At 34.7% G+C, this 24,966-nt stretch overlaps 2 protein-coding genes across 2 annotated transcripts; one reads left to right on the top strand and one right to left on the bottom strand.

The window, feature by feature from the left end:
• The first annotated feature begins 676 nt into the window (after positions 1-676).
• On the top strand, positions 677-14,689 carry LOC126816871 (polycomb group RING finger protein 3). Its single transcript, XM_050543666.2, has 8 exons — positions 677-783; positions 2,126-2,271; positions 2,771-2,867; positions 4,255-4,310; positions 5,043-5,117; positions 5,721-5,932; positions 6,854-6,934; positions 7,721-14,689. The coding sequence occupies exons 2-8, from the start codon at positions 2,163-2,165 to the stop codon at positions 7,766-7,768; spliced, it is 678 nt and encodes a 225-aa protein (XP_050399623.1). The 5' UTR covers positions 677-783; positions 2,126-2,162; the 3' UTR covers positions 7,769-14,689.
• Positions 14,690-16,006: 1,317 nt separating this feature from the next.
• Positions 16,007-24,960, bottom strand: LOC126816870 (polycomb group RING finger protein 1). Its single transcript, XM_050543665.1, has 8 exons — positions 24,757-24,960; positions 24,183-24,288; positions 22,880-23,032; positions 21,799-21,858; positions 21,011-21,119; positions 20,063-20,204; positions 19,088-19,168; positions 16,007-18,592 (listed from the first exon to the last, which is right to left on the bottom strand). Exons 1-8 carry the CDS (start codon positions 24,829-24,831, stop codon positions 18,524-18,526), a joined length of 795 nt encoding a protein of 264 aa, XP_050399622.1. The 5' UTR covers positions 24,832-24,960; the 3' UTR covers positions 16,007-18,523.
• Between the last annotated feature and the right edge of the window lie 6 nt (positions 24,961-24,966).

The raw sequence follows: 24,966 nt of genomic DNA, 5'->3' as shown, positions 1-24,966 counted from the left end.
TTTACCATGGTGCAAATGAACCAAGTTTACAAAAAGGGGCCCTACAATAAATGACTAAAAAACACTTATGCATATATACAAGATGAAAATATAGAAAAAAAAGACTTTTCTTAATTCAGCATTCATCTATGTTTTAATATTTATTTTACCGGTTTTTTTCGGGGGGGGGGGGGGGTTGCAATACATTATAGACCTTGGCCTACATATTATAGAGGGCAGCATAATCATGTCTGTGCCTCAATGTTTAAGCCTTGGTAAGACCTCTAAATATCTGAATCTGTCGCTGATCTAGGGGTTTGCTTCACATCCCTGCATTTATCTGCCTTTTATTGTGAATCCTTAATAAATTGAACAAGCAAAGACATTAAGCGGTCTTCGGCAAACTCGAGCGGGTCCTCCGTCTAAAATGGAGTTATCTCTCTTTACTTTTATTTGTATTGACAATAACATCAATAATCCATCGGATTAAAAAAATGTTTAGAACATTTAAGGTTTAGGGATTTACATCAAAAATACAAATGAAGAAATGAATTAAATCTTGACACAGATATTTACGCGGAACATGGTTGCCTGTAACAAAATGAAAAGCTTTTGTAGGGATAACTCTTCCTGAATCCCAGCCCCATCCCATTGAGCCAATCAGCGCAGTCGCTCAAACTCAGAAGCTTCACTGTGACCAAAACATGGCCGCTGTCATTGAGTGTAAATGTCTAGACCATTTTAAACGCTTGGTTTTCTTTACTATCGCCTTCTTGGTCGTTGTGTAAATTTATATTTGAATAGGTAAGTATTTAAGCTTTTTGAATATGTAAAAACGATATTTCCGGGCGGTGGTTTTGGTCCAAATTTATCGTGTTGAAGATAGCAGTTCTCATTGTTCGCTTCAGACAGGACCCAACACCGATTGCTCGTAATTCACATCAGTGTGCAGTATTATACTGTTAAGTTTAGTGTAATTTAGTAGGCATATACATGTGTAATACATAGTTATAAGTTATTGTTATGCATTGCTTACATTAAATCCATTTTAATAGGTAGGCCTAGTCTACATTTATTCAAACCAAAGATTTGTGATGTTTGTTTATATTATACATGTAAACATAAATGATTATTTAATTAAAGGGGCACCACACAGCCTTTCTAAGTATTATTGAACTAAGACTAGACAAAACTCCAATCATTATTAGTATATTCAATGCTAAAGGGACACTGTTACTGTGGCAACCAGATTCACCTACTGGTAAAAATAAAGTGTCTAGCTAGATCAGACCGGTTCACGTTGGATTGAAATTTTGAATGTAATATTTTTGTAATCCATCCATATCCATCCACATGCGTAAACAGGCACTGTGGCTTGTGCAGTTTAAGTTGAACAGTGGCACCCTGTTACTGTGACAACCAGATTCACCTACTGGTAAAAATAAAGTGTCTAGCTAGATCAGACCGGTTCACGTTGGATTGAAATTTTGAATGTAATATTTTTGTAATCCATCCATATCCATCCACATGCGTAAACAAAGTGTCTAGCTAGATCAGACCGGTTCACGTTGGATTGAAATTTTGAATGTAATATTTTTGTAATCCATCCATATCCATCCACATGCGTAAACAGGCACTGTGGCTTGTGCAGTTTAAGTTGAACAGTGCCACACTGTTACTGTGGCAACCAGATTCACCTACTGGTAAAAATAAAGTGTCTAGCTAGATCAGACCGGTTCACGTTGGATTGAAATTTTGAATGTAATATTTTTGTAATCCATCCATATCCATCCACATGCGTAAACAGGCACTGTGGCTTGTGCAGTTTAAGTTGAACAGTGGCACCCTTTGATGAATTTAAAAAATTAATGTATGATATGTTTGTTCTGTAGCAACCGGTGCTTAGAATTGGTTCAAAGCCAATTCCCCCCGATTTCTGATCAATGCAATTATTTGTAAGCATTGATTGTGATCGTCTTCCAGGACACTCAAAATCATGTATTTACTCTAAAAATTTAGAAAATTCTCTGTTCTGAAAAAACCTGACACTACTTTATTACATGGACTACTATGTATATTATTACGGGTATATAGAAAACCTTTTCGCTTGTAGTTATTTTTAAAAGTTTCTTCTTTTTATTAACAGTATATTTTCATCGGATGTTAGATGTGTCGATGACAAAATGATGGAAAGAAAGATTCGATTAAAGACAGTAAATCCTAATATAACATGTTATCTATGTAAAGGTTATCTAATAGATGCTACAACTATAACAGAATGTCTTCATACTTGTAAGTATGCAAGAGGTGGGGGGAGAGGGAGTAGTCAAGGGTAAGGGTAAGGGCAGTGGAATTATAAGTAGGCCTACACGAGACGGTCCCCATTTGTCAAGCATAAGGGCAGTGGATTGGTAATAAACTTTCTTTCTCCCTCGGGGGGTGAATGGTTAACATGTGCGCTTTGTGGTGTGGTTTCAATTCCCCGATTGTACATGACAAAGAGTAGGATCGCCTGTCCAATCTCTTTTTCTGGGTCCTCCGGTTTCCTCCCACTGCTAAAGACCCCTATGTGCAAGCAACTTATTGAAATACAATTGAACCACATGTTACCCTAGTCCCGAAATTATCTAGTTTGTGTCGAGTGAACCTTAAACCCCATTTCTCTCTCGCTCTCAATTTCACTACAGTATCAAATCAGAAACTTTCCTGAGAGCAAATACTACACACTAAAATACTGTATAATTTAATCTGTTAAACGCATATTAATAATAATAGTATTTTTATTTTGTAGTTTGTAAGAGCTGCCTTGTCAAGTTTCTAGAAGAAAACACAACATGTCCAAAATGTCATCTGGTGATCCACCAGAGTTATCCTTTAAACTATATCAGGTATGTTATTAATTTATTTTATCAATCTGATTAGAATACAGATCTATATTTCATTTCGTTTTTTTTATACTTTCGATAGCCTACACTACATAAGGATCTGATAAGTTATAGTGGGAGTTCACGTCAGGGGTCAAACGTGAGCGGCTTTTGACCATAAGACGTCAGGCATTGATTAATCAATCAGCGTTGGTGTTTCTAGTGGTTTACCCACAGTTCCGTGCATCAAAAGGCCAAGAACTGGCCGTAACAGAACATTTCATTGGCTAATCACTCACATCATCCGGAATACGTCAATGATAACAACTCTTCTAGATCCTCCTAGTATAGTAAAGACAAGTAAAACGAAATTTTGAACTATAAAAACAAAACAAAATAGGATCTGTGTTTTAATCTGATTGAATAAATTAAGAGTATAATTTCTCTAGGATATCTTTCCATTGAACCGTAGAATTTAATGGAGAATAGGCAAAAGCCCTAACTCTCCTGCCATAATTCTCCTGTTTGTATTGTACACATGACAATTGTATTGAAAAATACCCAAGTTGCGGTGAAAGAGTACACGTACCTTGTTCATCTTGGCATAATAATTGTAAGATATCATTACTACACATGACCTTAACAGGGACAGGAGGTGTGTCTCTATACTGCACTGTTGATTGACTCCTCATGTCAACAACAACATCTGCCTTCTGTGGAATAACATACAGCATAACAGTCACCCAAGCCTGGAAATAAGGCACCGGTCACAGACAATGTCAGGCACAACTTCAGGCTTTGTCAGGCACAAAACCTCTGGTGCCTGTCATTTTGTCCGGCATTGATTTGTCTTTTTTAATGATATTATTAATACATGTCCGGCACTTAGTTGAAAATGTCCGGTACTATTTCATTAGTGCCTGACATTTTGTCAGGTACATCTAAAACTGTTATTTCCAGGCCTGCAGTCAACACCATGATTTAGGTACCTGATGCTTTATAGATGTTATGGGCCATGGTTAGTAGGGTGCTCCATTCTGCAAAAAAATTTCAGAAATCATCTGTCCCATCTCATGATTCTGGGAAATTTTAGATTTTTCCCGTCAATACTGTGTTTTTTCCGCAATTTTTTCAAAATGGGCAAGAAATGGCAAAAATTTTGTAAGGGTCGTAATGATATATCACATACCATCTTTGTCATGCACGTTAAAGGAACCTCAGCATTTGCAATTAGAAGTGTAAGCATGGGCGCTGCACTTCGGCCAATATTATCGTGCTTAGTATTGCATGCTTGACACTGTGACTGTAGTAAATAAGGATAACCATAAATGTTAAAGTCTGATGAATTGTGTTGAAAGGACACTGGTTGTCCTGCTTTTCTAATATATGTTATTCGTTTCCTCTTTTTTAGTTTTGATCGAACAATGCAAGATATTGTTTACAAACTGGTACCAAATCTTTATGAAAGTAAGTAAAATAAATCTTATCATGAAAGATTACTTGACATGTTAGTGTTGAAACTCTCGACATATTTTAGTATTCGGCTATCCATCTGCACTATCCGAACATATTCAGACTATTCGTTTTATAATTTAAAAATTAGTTTTGACGTTTTAAGCGCATGCAGATTCGTCTATTGTGTACAGAGTGTGGTATGTATAAAGGCTAATAAACCATCTGATACTTATTCAAATAGATGATTTGAATTATCAGGCATCCTTTTGGCAATGCTAATGTTTTTAATATGTTTTTATTGTCACTAATAAGCTTTCAATACAGGATATATCAAACGATCACGCATCGTCTTGACAAATTAATATTTGAATTAATTATTTATTTGAAATGATCAATTAGTAATTAATTGAGTGTGAAGTTATCAGTGATTGTAGTTTTAACAAGATGTGTGCATTGATCGTAACCACCGTACTGGTCATACGAGTCTTAGCCTTGCTTCTCCATTTTTGAATTAAATCATTAAATGGCTGAACCGTTCTAATCTATTTTAAATCTTGTCATGTTAATTAATGTCTAATTAATAATTTACATGACATTTAAGTCCTAAAGGAAGACGTAGGCAGATTTAGCTCTTGCATAATGTAAGTTTAAGCCCTGAAAAATTTGATCTTGTCTGAAAAATGCAAATGGCTGTCATGTGCTTTAATGATAAACGTTATAATTTATTTATGATGTTGTTTTTAGAGGAAACAAAGAGACAGATTGAATTTTGTAAGAAGAGAGGAATACAATTTCCAGAGAACAATATCCAGGGATCAAGTAAGGCTCAGGTTTTTTGCATCCTTTTTGAGTTCATTTTACACAAAATCAACGACCAATATAAATCTAAATGTTAACACACATGACACCAATGGTGCTTATTTAGAACTAAAAGTACGATATGCAAAAATTCTAACTCGGTAATTAAACATTAAGACTTGCCATAGTTTAGTCCATTAGCACAGTTGATGCTAAAAATGAAAACATTAAACCCAACTTTATTTAAATTCATAACTTTATTTTCACCTGTGGAGTTGGGTGGTTGAATGGCCTAACACGCACACTTTAGTTCATACCATCTGTCATTGAGTCAAGTGGCGTGGTATCATTTCCTAGCTTGTATGTGACAAGGAGTAGGTTCGCCTGTCCAACCCCATACGTTCGCCTGTCAAACCCTGTAGCTTTTTTCTGATTTCCTCCAGTTTCCTCCTACTTCTAAAGACCTCTACATGCAAACAAATCATTGAAATAAAATTGTACCATATTTTAGTACGGAAATGACCTAGTTTGTGTTGAGTGGACATTAAACTCTCTCGCTCTCCCTCTCTCTCTTCAATTTGCTATATGTGTTTATATTTCAAATCAACTATTTTTTTTTATCAGATGATAATGAGAGTAACAATACAGAGCCACCACCAACTGAAGATAAAGATTATCATAGAAGTGATGATCAAGTTAATGTTTGTTTAGAGTGTAAAGGTCAATTAAAAACTTTAAAACGTAAATTTTTACGTCTCTCATCCCATGCTACGATAGCACAGCTCAAAAAGTTCATAGCTCTCAAGATTTATAATAATCAGTCCAAGTATAAAGATGTAAGTATAGACTGATTTATGTTATAAACAGACTTATCTATGTTATAAACAGACTTTATCTATGTTATAAACAGACTTTATCTATGTTATAAACAGACTTTATCTATGTTATAAGCAGACTGATCTATTTAAAAGCAGTCTTTATCTATGTTATAAACAGACTTTATCTATGTTATAAGCAGTCTTATCTATGTTATAAGCAGACTTATCTATGTTATAAGCAGTCTTATTTATGTTATAAGCAGTCTTATCTATGTTATAAGCAATCTATTATACTAATGGGAGACAAGGGGTGGATCTTTGAAACTTATGAAGCTTAAACTTCAGGATTCCTAATCCTGGAGGAACCTCATAAGTATAGACTTTTCTATGTTATTATCAATCATATTTGGGAGATAAGAGATGTATCTGCTATGAAGCTGAAGTGTCAGGGACTCTATTCCTGGAGGAGTGCCATAAGCAGCTTTAGTCCAAATTGCTTTAAGGTTTACTGTAGTGGCGGTACCATTGCCACATAGAATAGAGAAGTTTACTAAACATAGATATCCTGATAATATCCAGGATTGAATCAAGAATAAAGTTCCTGTTGAATTAAATGAGTGTCAATCACCTGACCTGAACAATTCAGATAATTTGGATGATCTGAACACTAACATCATAGGATATCAGTATAGTGCGGTTTTATTTCTGTTTCCAGGTAAACCTCATGGGTTTTCTCCAGGTCCTCCGGTTTCCTCCCACTGCTAAAGATCCCTACGCCCAAGCGTAGAATAATGAAATAAAAAATTCAACCATGTGTTAGTCCCACAATGACCTAGTTTGTGTCAAATGGAGTTAAACCCCATTCCTCTCTCTCATTCTCTCTCTCTCTCTGTTTCCAGGAGGATATTTTATGTAATGTGGTTTTATTTTTGTTTTCAGGTAGATATTTTATGTAATGAAGAAATTCTAGGTAAAGATCACACATTAAAATTTGTTCAGGTGACCAGATGGAGAAGTAAGGTAAGAGAATTACAAATATAAAATCAGTGATATACAGTACGGAGATCGCAATGATTTAACCGGACACAGTAGGTTAAAAAATAGGTACATATTCTGGCACAAATAAAGTCAGTCTTCACCATGGCACTATGAGTACAGAGCTGGCTCACTAACCAGAAAGGCCCAATCGGTTTCAATCCAATGTCAGTCACGACAGTTTATCAAAATTTTCCAGTCTGGTTTCCCCTTCCCTGTTATGTAGGACGGGAGTCTTGTCAAGGAATAGAGTCTAGTCTTCGTATACCATTGGTAGCAGGAGGATTGGATGGCCGAATGGTTAGCGTCTGCGTGCTGCATCATAAGGTCTGTCATTGAGTCAACTGACGTGGTTTCGATTCCCCAGTTGTAGGTGGCATGGAGTAGGGTTTTCTCTGGCTGCTACGGTTTCCTCCCACTGCTAAAGACACCTACGTGCAAGCAAATTATTGAAATAAAATTGAACCATATGTTAGTCCCGAAATGACTTTGTGTCGAGTGGATGTTAAATCCCATCTCTCTCTCTCTTTCTCTCCATTGGCAGCACAGTAAAGATCTCCTTACAGTTGGAAATCGGTAGAAGAGGTCGTCATAGCACCACTGTCAGGGCAAAATTCACCTCATAGCACACTATATGGCGTATGCCCATCTTCATTAGCCCAGTCCGTGTAAAAAGCTTTGTACATTTTGGTATATTTTAGATAGAAGACAAAATAGTTCTCGTTATGGAAAGCATTTGATCAAGAAGTTGTTTGATTTTGTATTTTTCAGGATAGTCCTTTATTACTACACTACAGACCACAGATCACCAGCTTATGACACATAGTTCACTTTAAATTATAACTGCTCAAATTATTTAATATACATAATGTACATTATTATATGTAAATATAGATATAATCATATTTTATACTTTAAAAGAAACTGTATGATATATGAAGAGCCCCGGGAAAGAACGATCTAAGTCACTTTTTCAACAAACCCCAGTTATGGTGCCATTTCAGGTAAAAACGATCAGAGTCACATCGAACCAAGGCCCTAATGAAATGGTCTCCCGGACAAATACGTCCATCGTACTCTTTATTTGACCTTAATTTGGCTGCAAAGTTGAAGTCAGTTGTTGTACTGGTAATTATGATTTGTATTAAACATCATTTTGAAGTTGTAATTAAACCCACTCGTTGTTCTGTTCGTGTCAAGCATTCTCGTCCTTTTTACCTTTTATGCGAAAAGACAAAAATGTGACTTAGATCGTTCTTCCCATGGACTCTTCATATTGCAGAAATAGTAAGATAACTGCTATATGTAAATATAGATATAGTCATATTTTATACTTTAGAAAAAAAACTTTCTGTATGATATATGGCAGAACTAGTAAGATTTACTGCTTTAATTTCTATGTTCATTATTATTGTAAGTCATACAAACTTTGTTATACTGTAAGGCAAGCTACATTATCACACAAGTCATACAAATTTGGTTATGCTGTAAGGTAGGCTACATTATCACTCCAGTCATACAAACTTGGTTATATTGTAATGCAGGTCTGGAAATAATGATTCTAGTCGTACTGGACAAAATCTCGGGCATTAATGAAACAATACCAGACATTTTGGGAATACTCAATTGAACGTTCCGGAATTAAATTCACTCAACCCCCAAAATAGTGACAGTCAAATGAAAAGAGGGATTTTTGGGCCACAACCCATGCACCGACTATAAAAGGAAATATCTCAAACAACCATGACAGTTGAAACATATTTGTTGTGTTCAATTACGTCATGATTCTAATCACACCACCTCAGTGGTCAGGACTGAATTTCATGTTACTCAATTGCAATTCTGTCAGTTCTGGACGTTCCAGCCTCACAATCGAGCATCCCCATTGAATCTGGTTCCAGAGATGTATTAAAACACGGATAAAAAGTAAATCTGTGTCGGATAAAATAACGGGATTGGGCCTGACAAAACTTGTATTTATTAAAGCGAGAATTGCATATTTTCTAAGAAAATCAAAACATAATTATTTCTATATCTATTTCTTAATAGGTTGTCAAATCACGACTATACAATCAGAGCAATCATTTTAGCACTTAAAAATCATTCACGTAAAAAATGGAAATAATTTTTACTTGTCGACGGTATTTGGAAATTGTATCGATTTCTTTTCACTGAATAACTAAGTATAAACAATGGAAGAGAGAGTTGTCTTGATTGTCAAAGTCTGTGGTTAAACAGATAAGAATAATGATGCCTGGTTGAGCGAGGCTTTTCAAGCTTGCTCACGTGATAATAACACCTTAAAAGTCAACGTTGGATTTATAAAGAAAATGATATATTTGCCAATTTCTCAACGGACACAAGTGAATTATAGGATTTAGGATTATTATTCAACAAGTTATGCCTTATTTCTGTGGATGCCATGTATTTTATGGCTTTATTTTAACATATTTTAAACATATGACTTAATAAAATGCAATTCTCGCTTTAAAGCTATCAATAAATACACTGATAGAAGACAAGTCGGGTTCAGATTAAATGACAGACACCAGATAGATTGTGACTGATAAAGTTTGAATCTGTAGTTGAGAATGTCTGAGATAGTTGATATATTTCCAGGCTTGTGTAGTAAGGCATGATTAACTATTGGCTGTGTTAGAAAAAAAAAAGGGCAATATAGATTAGGAAGATTCTTAGTAATCAAAATGGAAATTTAGCAATGAAATGGCATTAAACTAGTTGTTTTATATATGTCTTAATACTTTTATACATAATTTACCAATAGATTTACTCAGGCTTTATAAATATATAAATTATTATTAGTTATTCCAGATGTTTGTAAATATTTATAGGTTCAAGATTTATATTAAAAGAGGGCAATTAGCAGCAGCATTTAGATGGCTTCAACTGTAAGGTTATAGATAAATAATCGTAAAACTGGTATGACATCATGAATGTTATGGTAAATGACGATAAGAATCTATTCCATATAGAAAATACCACAGGGTGAGGCCATCTCCCCTCCATCAATGTGTAACTATTTGTCAACCACTTTACCAAAAAAAAACATTGTTTGTTTCTTCAATTCAAAACAGGGCAAATAGTTATGTTATTTATTTAGATGGCTTCAAATCTTCGGTTATAGATATATATTTGTAAAACTGGTATGACGGTCCCAAATGGGGTAGTGTATGTGTGTTTTGTTAATATTTATTGGGTCCACAAGTGAATGTTGGGACCTTCAACTTTCCTGGATGGTATCTACCAGTGGGTCCTGTTGGCTTACAACTTTTCTTGCTGAATTTTAAACACTGGTATGACCACGTGAATGTAATGAGGAATATGTAAATATTTGTTTACTCCATTACTGCCCCCATATTGTTAACTAAAATAGCTGGAAAACATAAAAAAAAAAAAAAATTTTTTTCATAAACAATATTTTATTCTGGATACCTGAATGGGACTAGGGAACAGTTTATCCTATATGAAACCCTTCTCTCTAGATGGGTCCAATATGCCGTATGTTGTATAAATAAAGATTGGTTGGGGAATCCCCTCATCATAGATATAGATAAATATACATGTTTAGGTTGATATCTTGTATATCTTGTAAAATGAGATGATGTTGAAGTTAATTACATGTATTTTAAAGTGAATGTTTAGGCTAGTCTTACAACCTTGTAGAATACCGGTTAATGTCTGTCTTTGTGTTTTGTTTTTATCTATTTTAGTGCTATTTTAATCTTTACAGTTTTTAACTTGGCTTACAGAAGCTTTAATAATGTGTTCACTGCCTTATTATAACAATTTAAGAAGAATTTAGATTGATGCCTTTATTTTGTCTTCGAAAATCAAAAGCAGATACAGGGAATCTGTCTTTAAATGACAAACTGTATTCTTACAGTTAACATAAAGCTGCTGTTCGTCATGGATTCATTTTCTATCAGATCTATATTTCTGACAAATGTAGATAGACCACTTTAATTAAAGATGCATTATGTAAGATTTAGATAAAGAGCTAGCCGTTCTTGCTATAATAGTTCCAAAATAGATAATTCAAAATTAATATATTGAAAATTTCATTCCATTTACTTTATTCTGAGTGAAGTTATGAGTATTTGAAGTTCTGACAAAATGTGTCATAAATTGTTTATTATTATAGCAATGTTACTTGTTAATCAAAACTCGGCCTCGCTTCTCCATTTTTATACGCCCACATTTAAATGTGGTCGTATATTGTCGTGGGTCCGGCGTCCACAATTGCTTGTGGACGCTCTAGAGGCTAAAGTTAATATCCGATTGACTTTAAATTTATACACAGTGTTTAAGATCATGAGACGAAGAAGCCTATTGATTTTCAGCGATTTCCGATAATTACACAGTGTTTAAGGTCATGAGACGAAGAAGCCTATTGATTTTCAGCGATTTCCGATAATTACTACCAGAGTTATGGCCCTTGATCACTTCAAAAAATCTTGTGGACGCTCTAGAGGCCAAAGTTAATATCCGATTGACTTTAAATTAATACACAGTGTTTAAGGTCATGAGACGAAGAAGCCTATTGATTTTTAGCAATTTCCGATAATTACTGTCAGATTTATGGCCCTTGATCACTTCAAAAAATCTTGTGGACGCCCTAGAGGCCAAAGTTAATATCCAATTGACTTTAAATTTATACACAGTGTTTAAGGTCTAAGACGAAGAATCCTATTGATTTTCAGCGATTTCCGATAATTACTGCCAGAGTTATGGCCCTTGATCACTTTGAAAAATCTTGTGGACGCTCTAGAGGCCAAAGTTAATATCCGATTGATCTTAAAATTATACACAGTGTTTAGGATCATGAGACGAAGAATTCTATAATTACTGCCAAAGTTATGGCCCTTGATCACTTTGCAAAATCTTGTGACGCTCTAAAGGCTAAAGTTATCATCCGATTGACTTCAGATTGATACACAGAGTTTAAGATTTTGAGAGGAACGAGTATATTGATTTTCAATGAATTTTTATGACTTGGAACAGCTAAATCCATGATATTAAAAGTTTTGTATACAAAACGTTAGCATGGGGTAGAAGTTTATAAAAACCAAACAAATTCTAATGGTTTTCTCAGTTGTTGCCCTTAATCAGATTTTAGTGTATTATAATTGTTTCATTACCAAAAAAAGTAAAAATATGCGACAACTCTTGTTGACTGCCCGAACGATTTAGCTGCTGTGGGCGTATGTTTCATTGCCTGGCAACCTATCTTTAAATTAAATCATTAAATGGCGATCGAATTTCAGTCTGTGTATATCTCCACTGTCCCATGATCTAGAGAGTTGATTATAGTCTTGTCATGAGAGAGAGAGAGAGAGAGTTTAATGTCCACTCGACTCAAACTAGGTCATCTCGGGACTAACATATGGTTTAATTTTATTTCAATAATTCGCTTGCGCATAGGGGTCTTTAGCAGTGGGAGGAAACTGGACCACCTGGAGAAAACCTATGAGGTTGCACAGGCGACCCTACTCCTTGTCACGTACAACCGTTGAATCGAAACCACGCCTGTTGACTCAATGACAGACTTTATGATACAGCGCACGCACGCTAACCATTCAGCCATCCAACCCCCCTTATAACATTTGAAGCCATAATAAAAAAAACCTGCAATAGTCAGATTTAGTTCTTACATAATGCATATTTATGTTTTATTATAGACTTTTATAATTTGTAACTCTTAAGACTTTATGGTTATTTCTAAATGTTAATGTTATCTATAATGTATGTCTATTCCATTCTTTTCTACATTCTAAAATTTGACTAAATGACAAAGATTTAATACTTAGAAGAAGTAAAAGTAGGGCAACACAGCCTTAATAGAGAGAGGAAAATAGGGTTTAACGACCACTCAACACAAATTAGTATATTTTGGGACTAACAGTAACATGGTTCAATTTTATTTCAATAATTCGCTTGCATGTAGGGGTCTTTAGCAGTGGGATAAAATCGTGGGTGGACCCAGAGAAAACCTACGAGGTTGGACATGCAACCCTGCTTGGAATCAAAACCACACAACTTGACTCAATGACAGACGTTAAGAATTGACACTGTATATACACATATCTTATAAATATAAATCAAAACATTTTGTATTTGTATATATATTGGTATATATTGGGAAAGCTTTTCAATGCAAGTAAGTAGAAAACTGCCATATTTATAAGAGCATTAAATCTCATCTGTGGAAAGGGTGTCATATATTATTTAGTCATTTTATCTGCTTTTACACTGAATATATGTAATCTAATTTAATATCTTGTTTTAATGACCTGTAATAATTGAACTGGATATACAGGACACAATTCTATGGAATACAATTGCTGTTGATTACTGAGCCATGACCATTTATTAACAATGACATTTGAACCTGGGTTTCTCTTGTCTGTTAACATTTATTAACGATGACATTTGGACCTGGTTTCTTCTGTTGTTATCATTTATTAACGATTACATTTGAATCTGGGTTTCTCTTGTCTGTTAACATTTATTAACAATGACATTTGGACCTGGTTTCTTCTGTCGGTTATCATTTATTAACAATGACATTTGGACCTGGTTTCGTCTGTCGGTTATCATTTATTAACAATGACAATTGGAATGGGTTTCTCTAGTCTTCATCCAACAATGCTAGTCGAAATATAGAATTGTGTCCTATGTAATATAAACATACATTATGCAAGAGCTAAATCTGGCTTTTGCAGGTCTTTCTTAAGGCCTGAAATGTTTTCTAAAATGTTATACAAACTATTAATTAGACATTTATTAACTTGAAAAGACCTTAATCAACTCTCGATGCCATCTTATGTGTCGGATTGTCACAGGATTTGAATCCGATCCGCTGCTCAATGCCCATTGATGATTAAATCAAAAAATGGATAATCAAGACTATGTTTTTTATCGTACCGACTTTAGTAATGATGACCGAGTCTAGGTTGAAAAACCAATCACTAATGTCTCGGTTTAGAGTGAAGCAATTTGACTGAAATTTTCAGCATAATTCCTTTACATTATCTAAGTTTTAACTATTATAGTGAGAACTGCCAGCTCTTATCTAAATCTTACATAATGTATCTTTAATACAAGTACAATATAATTGTATTGTTTTATAAATCCCTTTCATGAAATCACTCAAAATATATCATTCCCCATTCATCTTTTTCATGCTAACTGAATTTCGTAGACCAATGACAATTTGTTCAATAAGTTTTATAAAGATGAGAATGGCGTAGATGTTAAGATAGGTCTGTCAGTAGAACTGTAAAATTAAAGGACAATATTGGTGTCATTCATTATCACATATGTGATAGAACTGGTTAAACACGTTCCAATTATAATTTTAACACAGAGATCATTTCTACGATAGATGCTAGATGCGTTATGAAGCTTTTAAAAAAGGGAAGTGACAAATGCAAAAGGAAAACATGAGTTATCCTTCTATATAAGTTATATAACTGACTTCCCTTTCTTGAAAGCTTCACAACGCATCGATAATAGCAACAATCTTTGTGTTAAAATTATATTTGGAACGTGCTTAACCAGTTCTATCACATATGTGATAATGAATGACACCAATATTGTCCTTTAAGAATGATGTAGATGTATAGACAGGTTTATCAATAGAACCAGTAATATGTATATATGTGTATATGATGGAGTATATCATGTGTTGTTTTTGTAAATAAACCAATTATTACAATATAGGCCTACTGGTACTAATTTTTATTGTTTACTGAAATAAAATGAAATGGGGTTTAACGTCCTTCTGTTCTACTCCTTAAGGGCTAATAAGGACCGACATACACCATTATGTTTGCTATGAGGGAAATTTTTCCCAGCCAGCGGTGCTACAACCCACTCTTATTTCCTATTCCATCTTCAATGGTTGTTTTACGTGCATATCTATGTGTAGACGGCTGTTTCAAGTGGCTGTTAAACCACATTTCTCTCCATCTCTTTAACACAGAATTAGCAACATCATGAACCACGATAATCCACTTTAAAAACAATAAAAGTGTCAAGTGGAAATTAAACCCCCAGTAGCATCATCATAAACCACTTTAAAACAATACAATAATCTATGGTGGTTAACATAATGTTAAATCAATGTCCTTGGTATAATGTAATTATCTGATCGCAGTCTGTTACATCTATTGTTAAAACAGCAAACAGCCCAACAGCTGGTGTTAACTTTAATGGGCATTTAGGTTCACCATCCTATTTCTAATAGTACAACTGTTCTTGCCATATTGTGGATCCGAAAATGAAATGTAATGGAGTTTAACGTCCTACTGGGCTAATGAAGATGGGCATATGCCATGTAGTGTGCTCTGAGGGAAATTCTGCCTTGGCAGAGGCGCTACAGCCTACTCTTATTTCGAATTACAACTGTCAAGGTTTCTTTTACTTGCACGCTAATGTGTACACGGGACCTTGGTTTTTCATCCCATCCGACGACTATGCGTTGCCCTTGCCAGGCCTTCTGTCCTACAACACGGACAAGGTGGAAAAATGCGGAAAATCCCGATGAACTTTCTCGGCCAAAGCAGGGACGTCCAAGTTAGCAAAGCCAACATCCTACCCACTTGGTATCCGTCGAATGGTCAACATGTGCCTGATGTATCAGAAGGTCTGTCATTGAGTCAAGTGGCGTGGTTTCGATTCCCCACTTGTATGGGTCACCTGTTACCTGTCCTCCAGTTCACTCTTACTGCTAAAGACCCCTACGTGCAAGCGAATTATTGAAAAAAAATTGAACCATGTGTTAGTCCTGAAATGACCTAATTTGTGCTGAGTAGACGTTAAACCCCATTTTTCTCTCTCTTATTAAATATCCATCAGTTGATGACATTTTGTGCTCTTTTTTTTTTACCAGGTATATTTCTTATGTCTTCGTTGTCCTTTTGGTTCAATTAATTTTGTGATGCAATATTGCTCTTGTTGACCAACTGAATTATATTTAAATACAGGAGATGTTATAAGTTGATATTTAAATGCAGGAGGTGTTATAAGTTGATATTTAAATACAGGAGGTGTTATAAGTTTATATTTAAATACAGGAGGTGTTATTATAAGTATTTTAATCACAATATAACAATCATTACATCATTATTACATGTTTCAATAAACAATAAACAAGTGGATAGGTATTGATGTAGGTATTCTCATATTCATAGATAGGGGTCTGACATATACAGGAGGTATTTTTCATGTTCTCTGATCTCCCAATCATAGATAGGGTTCTGACATATGAAGAGTCCAGGGGAAGAACGATCTAAGTCACATTTTTGTCTTTTCGCATAAAAAGGCAAAACAGACTTTTGGACAGAATGCTTGACGCGAACAGAACAATGAGTGGGTTTAATTACAACTTCAAAATGATGTTTAATACGAATCATAATTACCAGTACAACAACTGACTTCCACTTTTCAGCCAAATTAAGGTCAATTTGTCCGGGAGGCCATTTCAGACGGGCCTTGGTTCGATGTGACTCTGATTGTTTTTACCGAAATTAATTGTTTTACAGAAAGCTTATACAATTTGCTACCAGATGGCGCCATTAACTGGGGTTCATTGAAAAGGTGACATAGATCGTTCTTCCCCGGGGCTCTTCATATACAGTAGGTATTGTGCCTGTTCTCTGATCTCCCAATCATAGATAGGGGTCTGACACCTGTTCTCTGATCTTCTATTCATTGACATAAGTATTTTGTCTGTTCCTTGATCTCCCATTCAGCAATAATAGATAATAAAACATATCTTACAACAACAAAAAAAATATACAAAATTATGCCATAAATCCATTTTATATTTATATACATGTATTAATGTTGTCTTCTTTAACACAGTAGGTGCAAAACAGTAGGTCGTTCAACCCCATTTCACATGTATTAATAAATTTTCTCAGTTGAAATTCAAAGAAATGATGGAGATATGTCTAATAAGGCAAAATGCGACATGACTAATATACTGTTTGTTATTTTTATTTACAATTAGAACATAAAGTTTGGTGGAGAGTCATGCAAAAACGGCCGCAGTCCCGAATACTGTTTGAAATACAACGGTCAACGGATCTTTTAGTACATTGGGCACTGTTTGAATGATATCCATCAGAAATGAAAATTTTACAACCTCCTTGTGTATAACATTACGGCCCATTGGCATCCAACCCCCACCCACCCCAATCACCAGCAAAAATAATTTGCAAAAATATGTACCTCAGTTTAACAAATTCTCAGGGAGGAGGGGGAGATGCTTCACATTGAATCAGAAAAAAATCTGTTAAAACTGTAGCTTATCGTGTTCACAAGGTTTTCTATAGAGCTGCCAAAATAGTATCATACATTTACAATTATATTGTAACAACATAAAATATATGTAAACACAAAAACAAAGGACATTAAACTTTTCAAACTATTTACACTTTTATAACAATATCGTTCACTTACACAAGTCATCATTACTCTAAACAGATTATCAATATGGACAGAAGGCTGTTAGTAAATTATACAATAGTCATCATTTAACAGGTGTGAACTAGCTATAAAAGGTGCCACTTCTGGTGTAAAAATATGACTAATTCTAATATCCATCACTATCGAATACACAAACATAACCAATATTTGTGTATATCATTTATTAGGTAAAGAAAGTTGTTTGAAATTTTATAGAGTAGTCATTAATTAACAGGTGTGTATAACTAGTTGTAAAAGTGTGAAGGTGGGATATATTAATTCTAATACCCATTACTATTAAATACACAAACCTAACCAATAGTTGTGTATATCATTAATTAGTGGCTTAACACCTTAGTCACACCTTAGTACCAATAGTAGTGTACAGGTAATATCATTAATTAGTGGCTTAACACCTTAGTAACAATAGTAGTGTACAGGTAATATCATTAAATAGTAAACTATTAACATACTTATGGAAAACAGCTACTGATTTATTTAGGCAACATTTCGATCAGCATTCTCTCAACATATTCTAGTTTTCAAGCTTGAAAACGTTGAGAGAATACTCTTCGAAACGTCGCCTAAATAAATCAGTAGCTGTTTTCCATAAGTATGTTTATAGTTTATTTATCTGCCCAGTTACTAAATGCCACTTAAAGAATATTATCGTTAATTAGTGTTGGACTTAACACCTTAGTAACATAACACCTACTTGATGACTACCGTTTGATTATTAACCACTTTAAACTGACTATAAACATTACACATATAAAATGATCTGTTAATGACAGAAAGTGAACGATATCAACTTCACAATGTTACATATTCAATTTAATGAAAAAACAATGACTGAACAAATATTATTTTTAAAGAATTCACAACTTTCTAATGCCAAATTGTGCGTTTATTCAAACATCAATGACATTCTGGTACGGAAAATGATAATTCATTCATTCAAAGAAAGAGACCATGGCCAGTTTCCAAACCTAAGCTTATTCATTATTTACAGTGAAGCATATAATTAATAAGATAAGCTTTCTGCTATTCCTTATTTTATATCCAGAGTTTTATCTTATTTCACGTAAAATCGTAGTTAGCTTCTAAATCAGTATCTTTAAATCGATAAAATAATATCATGGGTGTTTCCTGAAAAACAAAAAATCTTAAAATAACATTTAAAACATAGCTACATCTCATATAAAATTTCTGTCCATTACTACTAGCAGGATACCCGACTTAGCCTGGGGCCCAAATTCATCAGAGGCCCAATTCGTCTGGGGTCCAAATTCGCACGGGGCCCAAAATTAGCCAGGGGCCCAATTTGCCCTAGGTCCAAATTCAGACGGGATGAAAATTTGCACCAGACTCAATTTGGTTAATTTGATACCACATATGTGGAGGTGGAGCGCGGAACCAGAGCTCCAACAGTCACATGTCAGGCTTGTTAATTTGATACTACACATGTGGGGGTGGAACACGGCAATGAACATACACACATCTTTGATTTTATTTATATAGATTGTGGTCTAAATAAGGTTTAATTTTAGAAAAATTAAAAGTATGATTATAAAAACTGGTCGAGCACAAGGCGTGATTGTTGTGTGTGAAGGAATTATTTAAGAAATATTAATGTTAACTTACTCTAGTGTACCAGTTCATAAGATAAATCTGTTTTAATGACATCTCGTCCTGCATTTCTTCACTACCACATAATACCTCTAACTACAGATAGAAATATAACACACAATGATATCACCATATAAAACCTCTAACTACAGATAGAAACATAACAAACAATGATATCAAAGTTTGATCTAGGAATTTGAGATTTGAGGGCTCCAGAGAAGAGACAACCTCAAGTTTGACGTGAATTACAGGGTGGGGTACCAACCAATAACTTTAATAAAATCAGAGGCTTTCGGACAATATTTCTGTTCATTTAGACAAGAGCCGATGCTTCCCATATTTGTATGACGCTATCATGATGAAAGCAGGTGACACACAATAGGGAGTTGCAGTTTAATTGTAAACTGTTTTAGTATTTAAATACAAAGAGAGAGAGAGAGAGAGAGAGAGAGAGAGAGCCTTTAACATCCACTCCACACAAACTAGGTCATTGCTGGACTAACATACCGTTCAATTTTATTTCAATAATTCACTTGCTCGTAGGGGTGTTTAACAGTGGGAGGTAACCGGAGGACACCACAAGGTTGGCCAGGCGACCAAACTCCTTGTCACATACAACCAGGTAATCAAAACCATGCCAGTTGACTCAATGACAGATTTATGATACAGCGCACACATGCTAACCATTCGGCCATCCAACCCCCCAATTAAATACAACTACTTTTTATTACTGAATGATATTTCAAAGGCATTTTCTAGACTTTATTAAAAGAGAGAGAGAGAGAGAGAGATGGGGATTAACATCCACTCGACACAAACTAGGTCATTTCGGGGCTAACATATGGTTCAATTTTATTTCAATAATTTGCCTGCGCGTAGGGGTCTTTAGCAGTGGGAGGAAACCGGAGACTTTATAAAGCAATGATTGTATGATTGTGTCTTGTGTATGTTTTAACAATAATAGATTGATGATTTGATTTTAAGTTTTACCTTTATATCTTTAGAAAGTGGTAGTTTTTTATACAACATGGATTTTATATGAGATATTAACACACGGATTGAACAACGAACAAATTTCTTCTCTAATGGCTGCAGCTGAATCCAACGGCCATTAAAATGTGTTTTCTGAGGACTGAAAAAAAAAAAATCAACATTTATCAGTATTTAAATTCATTTAGTAAAACAGATATAATACTTGGACTGAAGTATCTATCAATATACCAGTCTTTTTTATTAGATGATGAAAGATAACTGCACAACAAAACACAGACTTAACAAACAATATAGGAACACAAAATAGACAGAACAATTAAATAAATATTCACATAAAATTAAAGATTAATCAAACAAATATGTTTAAGAAATACATCTGTCAACCAGGGTGGCACTCTGTGATGGCACTATAGACAAATAATGAATATCAGTGTTAATTATTAGATGATGAAGGATAACTGCACCCAAAATTACAAACTTAACAGACAGTACAGGAACACAGATACGATGTATATATAAGCATTCACAGATAAAACAAACAAATGTTTTAGAAATACATCTGTCAGCTAGGATAGCACTCTGTGACAACCAGCTGCATAGTACCATAAAGAAAGAATGAATATAGTTCAAGTTCCCTTTTCAAATCAAAAATATTTAAAGAATGCAGTGTTTCCATTGGTTGAGGGTCAAAATAAACTACACATATTAGCTCTTAGCCAATGAATAGGCTGCATTCTTCAAATATCTTAGCTCAAGTTTCCATGAATAAAGCCCCAGAGAAACAATACCATTATTTAAATTAAATGCTTTGTAGAAGAGTTAACATAATAAATAACAAATTCCTGAATCAACATTTTTGTAACCTTTGGGAGAGAGAGAGAGAGAGAGAGAGATGAAAATCAGACTCCATAATTTATGAAAAGAGAAATGATATAAATAAATTACCTGTATCTTTCAAGACATAAACAGATCTGTTCATCATATTTATACATATGACCTTGTGGGTTGTTTATAATACTTGATAATCTTGGTGCCAATCCAACTTGTTCTGCTCCTGAAATAGTTCCAGTTTTAGGAATTTAAAAGAATATTCTACTTTCTGATGTATTGGATTCCTAATGACCTGATAACCTAGTAAGAGTAATACAGGAGGACTGCACTACACACAAACAAAACTAACAAGACAAAGACAAAATACAAAGGCAGGAAACAAACAACAATTATCAAGTGAATGGATCCACTGCACTGCACAGTCCCGAACCTGTAATGACACAGACCTCACTCCACAAAATGAAAAACAAAATAACCTAAATGAAAAAACAAAAAAAAATGACCTAACTATCAGTGACTTAAAATTCTAAGAAGCCACTTGTGCCTCAGTAGGTATATGGCGCTGACTCAATAATCAGGATATCCCACAATCCATCCAGACGAAGGACGAGAAAGGTCCTCAGGATCTACGAGCCTGATCTCCCCCCCCCGCCCTTTGTCAGTGGTGCGGGACAGAGGGCCTGGCTAGTAAAAGCATATACTCATCGACGTGCACATAACAGATCCATTGAGCCTTGACAGATTGAATTCGATAAATAGGAAGCGGAAATTCCGCTGTTTGGGCAAAATGTCCAGTTTGTGCAGAAACGTCTGATGTTAATTTGTAAACCCCTATGCAATTCTAATCAGCCACTCAGCCAATAATTAATTTCAACCCCTTTTACGGCACATTAATAGTATACCTTGTTTTTCTTGGTTCGCATTCCTTGTTTTATTAAATTCTTCCCTCCTTTTTTCTTCATCTGAAAAATTCAAATACATCTGAATAGTTTCTTAAAGAGGTTTATGAACAGTCATTAAATTATTTTGTGTAAGTTCACAAGATTTATCTATGTAACTAGCGGATAAGCCGGCGCTACCCGGGTTGTGCCCGTAACTCCGAAACCGGAAGCCCAACGCCACCTAGCCTATGTTACTCCCCGGTCCAAGCTACCTATATACACCACATTTCAGCCTAGAGACAGCCCTAGTGTAGCCGCCAACCCTCAACGGAAACAAATATTAGTATAGATTAGATAAGGAATGATGATAACTTAACAGTCTTTTACTCATCCATGAATAATAAAAATATCTTATAAAGAGAGAGAGAAATGGGATTAAACATCCACTTGACACAAACTAGGTCATTTCGGGACTAACATATGGTTCAATTTCATTTCAATAATTCGCTTGTGCGTAGGGGGATCTTTAGCAATGGGAGGAAACCGGAGGAGCCAGAGAAAACCCACGAGGTTAGACAGGCGACCCTACTCCTTGTCACATACAAGCAGCGAATTGAAACCACACCAGTTGACTCAATAACAGACCTTATGTTACAACGCGCACGTGCTAACCATTCGGTCATCTCCCCCCCCCCCAAAAAAATATATATTAAATCACATCACGATTTATGTGAAATGTATGGTACATGCTCTGTATCTAAGAAATCGGACTGAACACTTGACACAAACAAGGTCATTTCAGAACTAACACATGGTACAATTTTATTTCAATAATTTGCTTATGTGTAGGAGTTTTTAGCAGTGGGAGGACTCAGTGAAAACCCACGAGGTTGAACAGGTGAACCTACTCCTTGTCCTGTACAAGCCTGGGATTGAAAAAATACAACTTGACTCAATGACACTATGAAGGCCTTTGCCACTCACTTTTATATACTGGTTTTCTGTTGTATGTTCTGGGCAGTTACGCTGCCCTGTCTATAGCGAGGTATAGTATATAGGAAAAAAAAGAAGAACCCATGAAGAAAAACCACTTGCTACTTACTTTCAAATAAATGAGGTACAAGTTTATATACGATATCTTGTAGTGTTCGATCAGGTCGGAGAAAAAACACTGGTTGAGATTCATGAACTTTGACGCTACACTGTGGACATTTCTTAGAACTTTGAAGATATTTAACAATACAGCTTTTACAAACTGAAATAAAGTAATTAAATCAAATTACAGTCTGAAATAATAACAATTAATATTCCACCTGAAATACATATAAAAACTGACATTAACTGTTAGTTTTGCCAGGATTTTTCTTATGGGTCCCGAGTTCAAAAAGCATTATCAGACTAAGTTAAGAATTTACTCAACTTTCAATCACTGTTTATGAGAAATATCTTTGATCCAGAAACACAAAACTTTGCACATAGTTTCTTATTGATGTATTTGATATATTACAATAAGAAAAGTTTTATAAAGGGTTAAATTAAGGTGAACAATTTTGAGTAAATTCTTAACTTAAACATACATTATGCCAGAGCTAAATCTGCCTATTTCAGGTCTTTCTTCAGGCCTGAAATGTTATCTAAATTATTAATTAGACATTAATTAACTTATCCAGACCATAATTAACTCTTGATGTCAATGTTAGCATGCGATATTTACTCGATTAGGATCCGATTTGCTGTTCAATTTTCATTCATGATTTAATCATGAAATGGATAATCGAGATTATGTGTTTTATCGTACTGACTTGCGGATAGTATCTAATTTTTCACTGCTTAATGTGTGCTAAAATTGATTATCTAACATTTAAATACGAAAACAAAAACATGAACAGTAGATAATCTCCTGGCTTGATTCAATAGCACTAAAAAGAGGCCCATCAAAAGATTATAGGTGTTCCTGGGTTTTTTATATTATCAACAAACAATGCAGAGTGTTGCAATATTTTCAGTTGATCATATCTTTGTAAGTACTGAATGAAACTGAAGCATTTTCGAACTGATACTCCTTTTAGAGATTCAATTTTCATAATATTATAAGTTACAAGGGATTCAAAATCTCTAATATGATAATTAATTTAAAACAATCCAAAGTTTCATTTGTTTCATAATTCTTACAGGAACCCAAATCTTTAGTAGATTAACAATATTCAACCATAGTACAGACATGAATTAGTTGGAAATTAATTTGAACCCTTTTTGCAAAATCCACTTCTGAAAATTAGAAAAATCCTTGTGACCAAAATAAAAGGCTATCAACGTATTAGGCCTATTCGGCACAAGTTTTCGCTGTACATGTATCTGATGAGACCTATTTATTGTCAACAATAATGTATGTTAAAAAATCTTACATGTATGCAGACATTCTGTGATTGTTGTAGCATCTATAAAATAACCAGCACATAGAGAACACACAATATGAGGATTTACATCTCTAATCCGTATCTTCAAAGGTTCCTGAAAGACACAAAAACAGAAAAATAGGATAAAATGATAGAAACAAATGAAATGTGGTTTAGTGTCCTTCTTTTCTGCTCTATCCTGGTCTACTCTTACGCATTGTCTTATCGGTTTTGTCTGACATTTTTTTTTTACATGCATGCCAATGTGTACACAGGACCTCAGTTTTTCTCTCCATCCAAGCGACTAGAGACTAGACGCTGTTCCTTGCCATGGCCTCCATCCCGAGCAACTTTCTCGGCCAACGCAGAGATCGAACCTGGAACCTCCAGGTTAACAAGCCAGTACCCTACTCACTGAGCCACCATGGCTCCCATAAAACAACGTACCCTCAACACCTATAATAATTGAAGATCAAGGCAATTATTTACATGACAATAAATGCAATCAATAGATTTCTGGTCAACCCAACAAGACTACAGTTCAAAAAACAGGATCTAAATATTCTACTTTCAGTTTGTTTACCTCTTCTTCTTCGGGAATAGCCAGTCTTATTGGAGTAAAGGCTTCTCTCGCCTTCTTCATTGCCGGTGTATTCATTTCTCAATCAATAATTTAGACCTCTAGATATGAAAAAACACCTTTTAGTCCAAGATAATGTTTATAAATTCATTTTATCTCATTTATTGTATTCCGTCGTAAACATCTTTTTTTCCCCGGAAGTTTATCCAAGCG

The sequence above is a fragment of the Patella vulgata genome, chromosome 3 (genome assembly GCF_932274485.2).
Source record: "Patella vulgata chromosome 3, xgPatVulg1.2, whole genome shotgun sequence".
Taxonomy (NCBI): Eukaryota; Metazoa; Mollusca; class Gastropoda; family Patellidae; genus Patella; species Patella vulgata.
Note: the sequence above shows the minus strand (reverse complement) of the source record. Positions and strands in the feature narration are given on the sequence as shown.

Excerpts from the sequence above, each read along its gene's own strand:
- LOC126816871 (XM_050543666.2), top strand. The coding sequence starts at position 2,163 with ATGATGGAAAGAAAGATTCGATTAAAGACAGTAAATCCTAATATAACA. Across the intron at positions 5,933-6,853 it reads ATCAGTCCAAGTATAAAGAT|GTAGATATTTTATGTAATGA; the intron begins GTAAGTATAGAC and ends TTTTGTTTTCAG. Across the intron at positions 6,935-7,720 it reads TGACCAGATGGAGAAGTAAG|GATAGTCCTTTATTACTACA; the intron begins GTAAGAGAATTA and ends TGTATTTTTCAG.
- LOC126816870 (XM_050543665.1), bottom strand. The coding sequence starts at position 24,831 with ATGAATACACCGGCAATGAAGAAGGCGAGAGAAGCCTTTACTCCAATA. Across the intron at positions 23,033-24,182 it reads CACAGAATGTCTGCATACAT|TTTGTAAAAGCTGTATTGTT; the intron begins GTAAGATTTTTT and ends ACTTTATTTCAG. Across the intron at positions 20,205-21,010 it reads TTATGTCTTGAAAGATACAG|TCCTCAGAAAACACATTTTA; the intron begins GTAATTTATTTA and ends TTTTTTTTTCAG.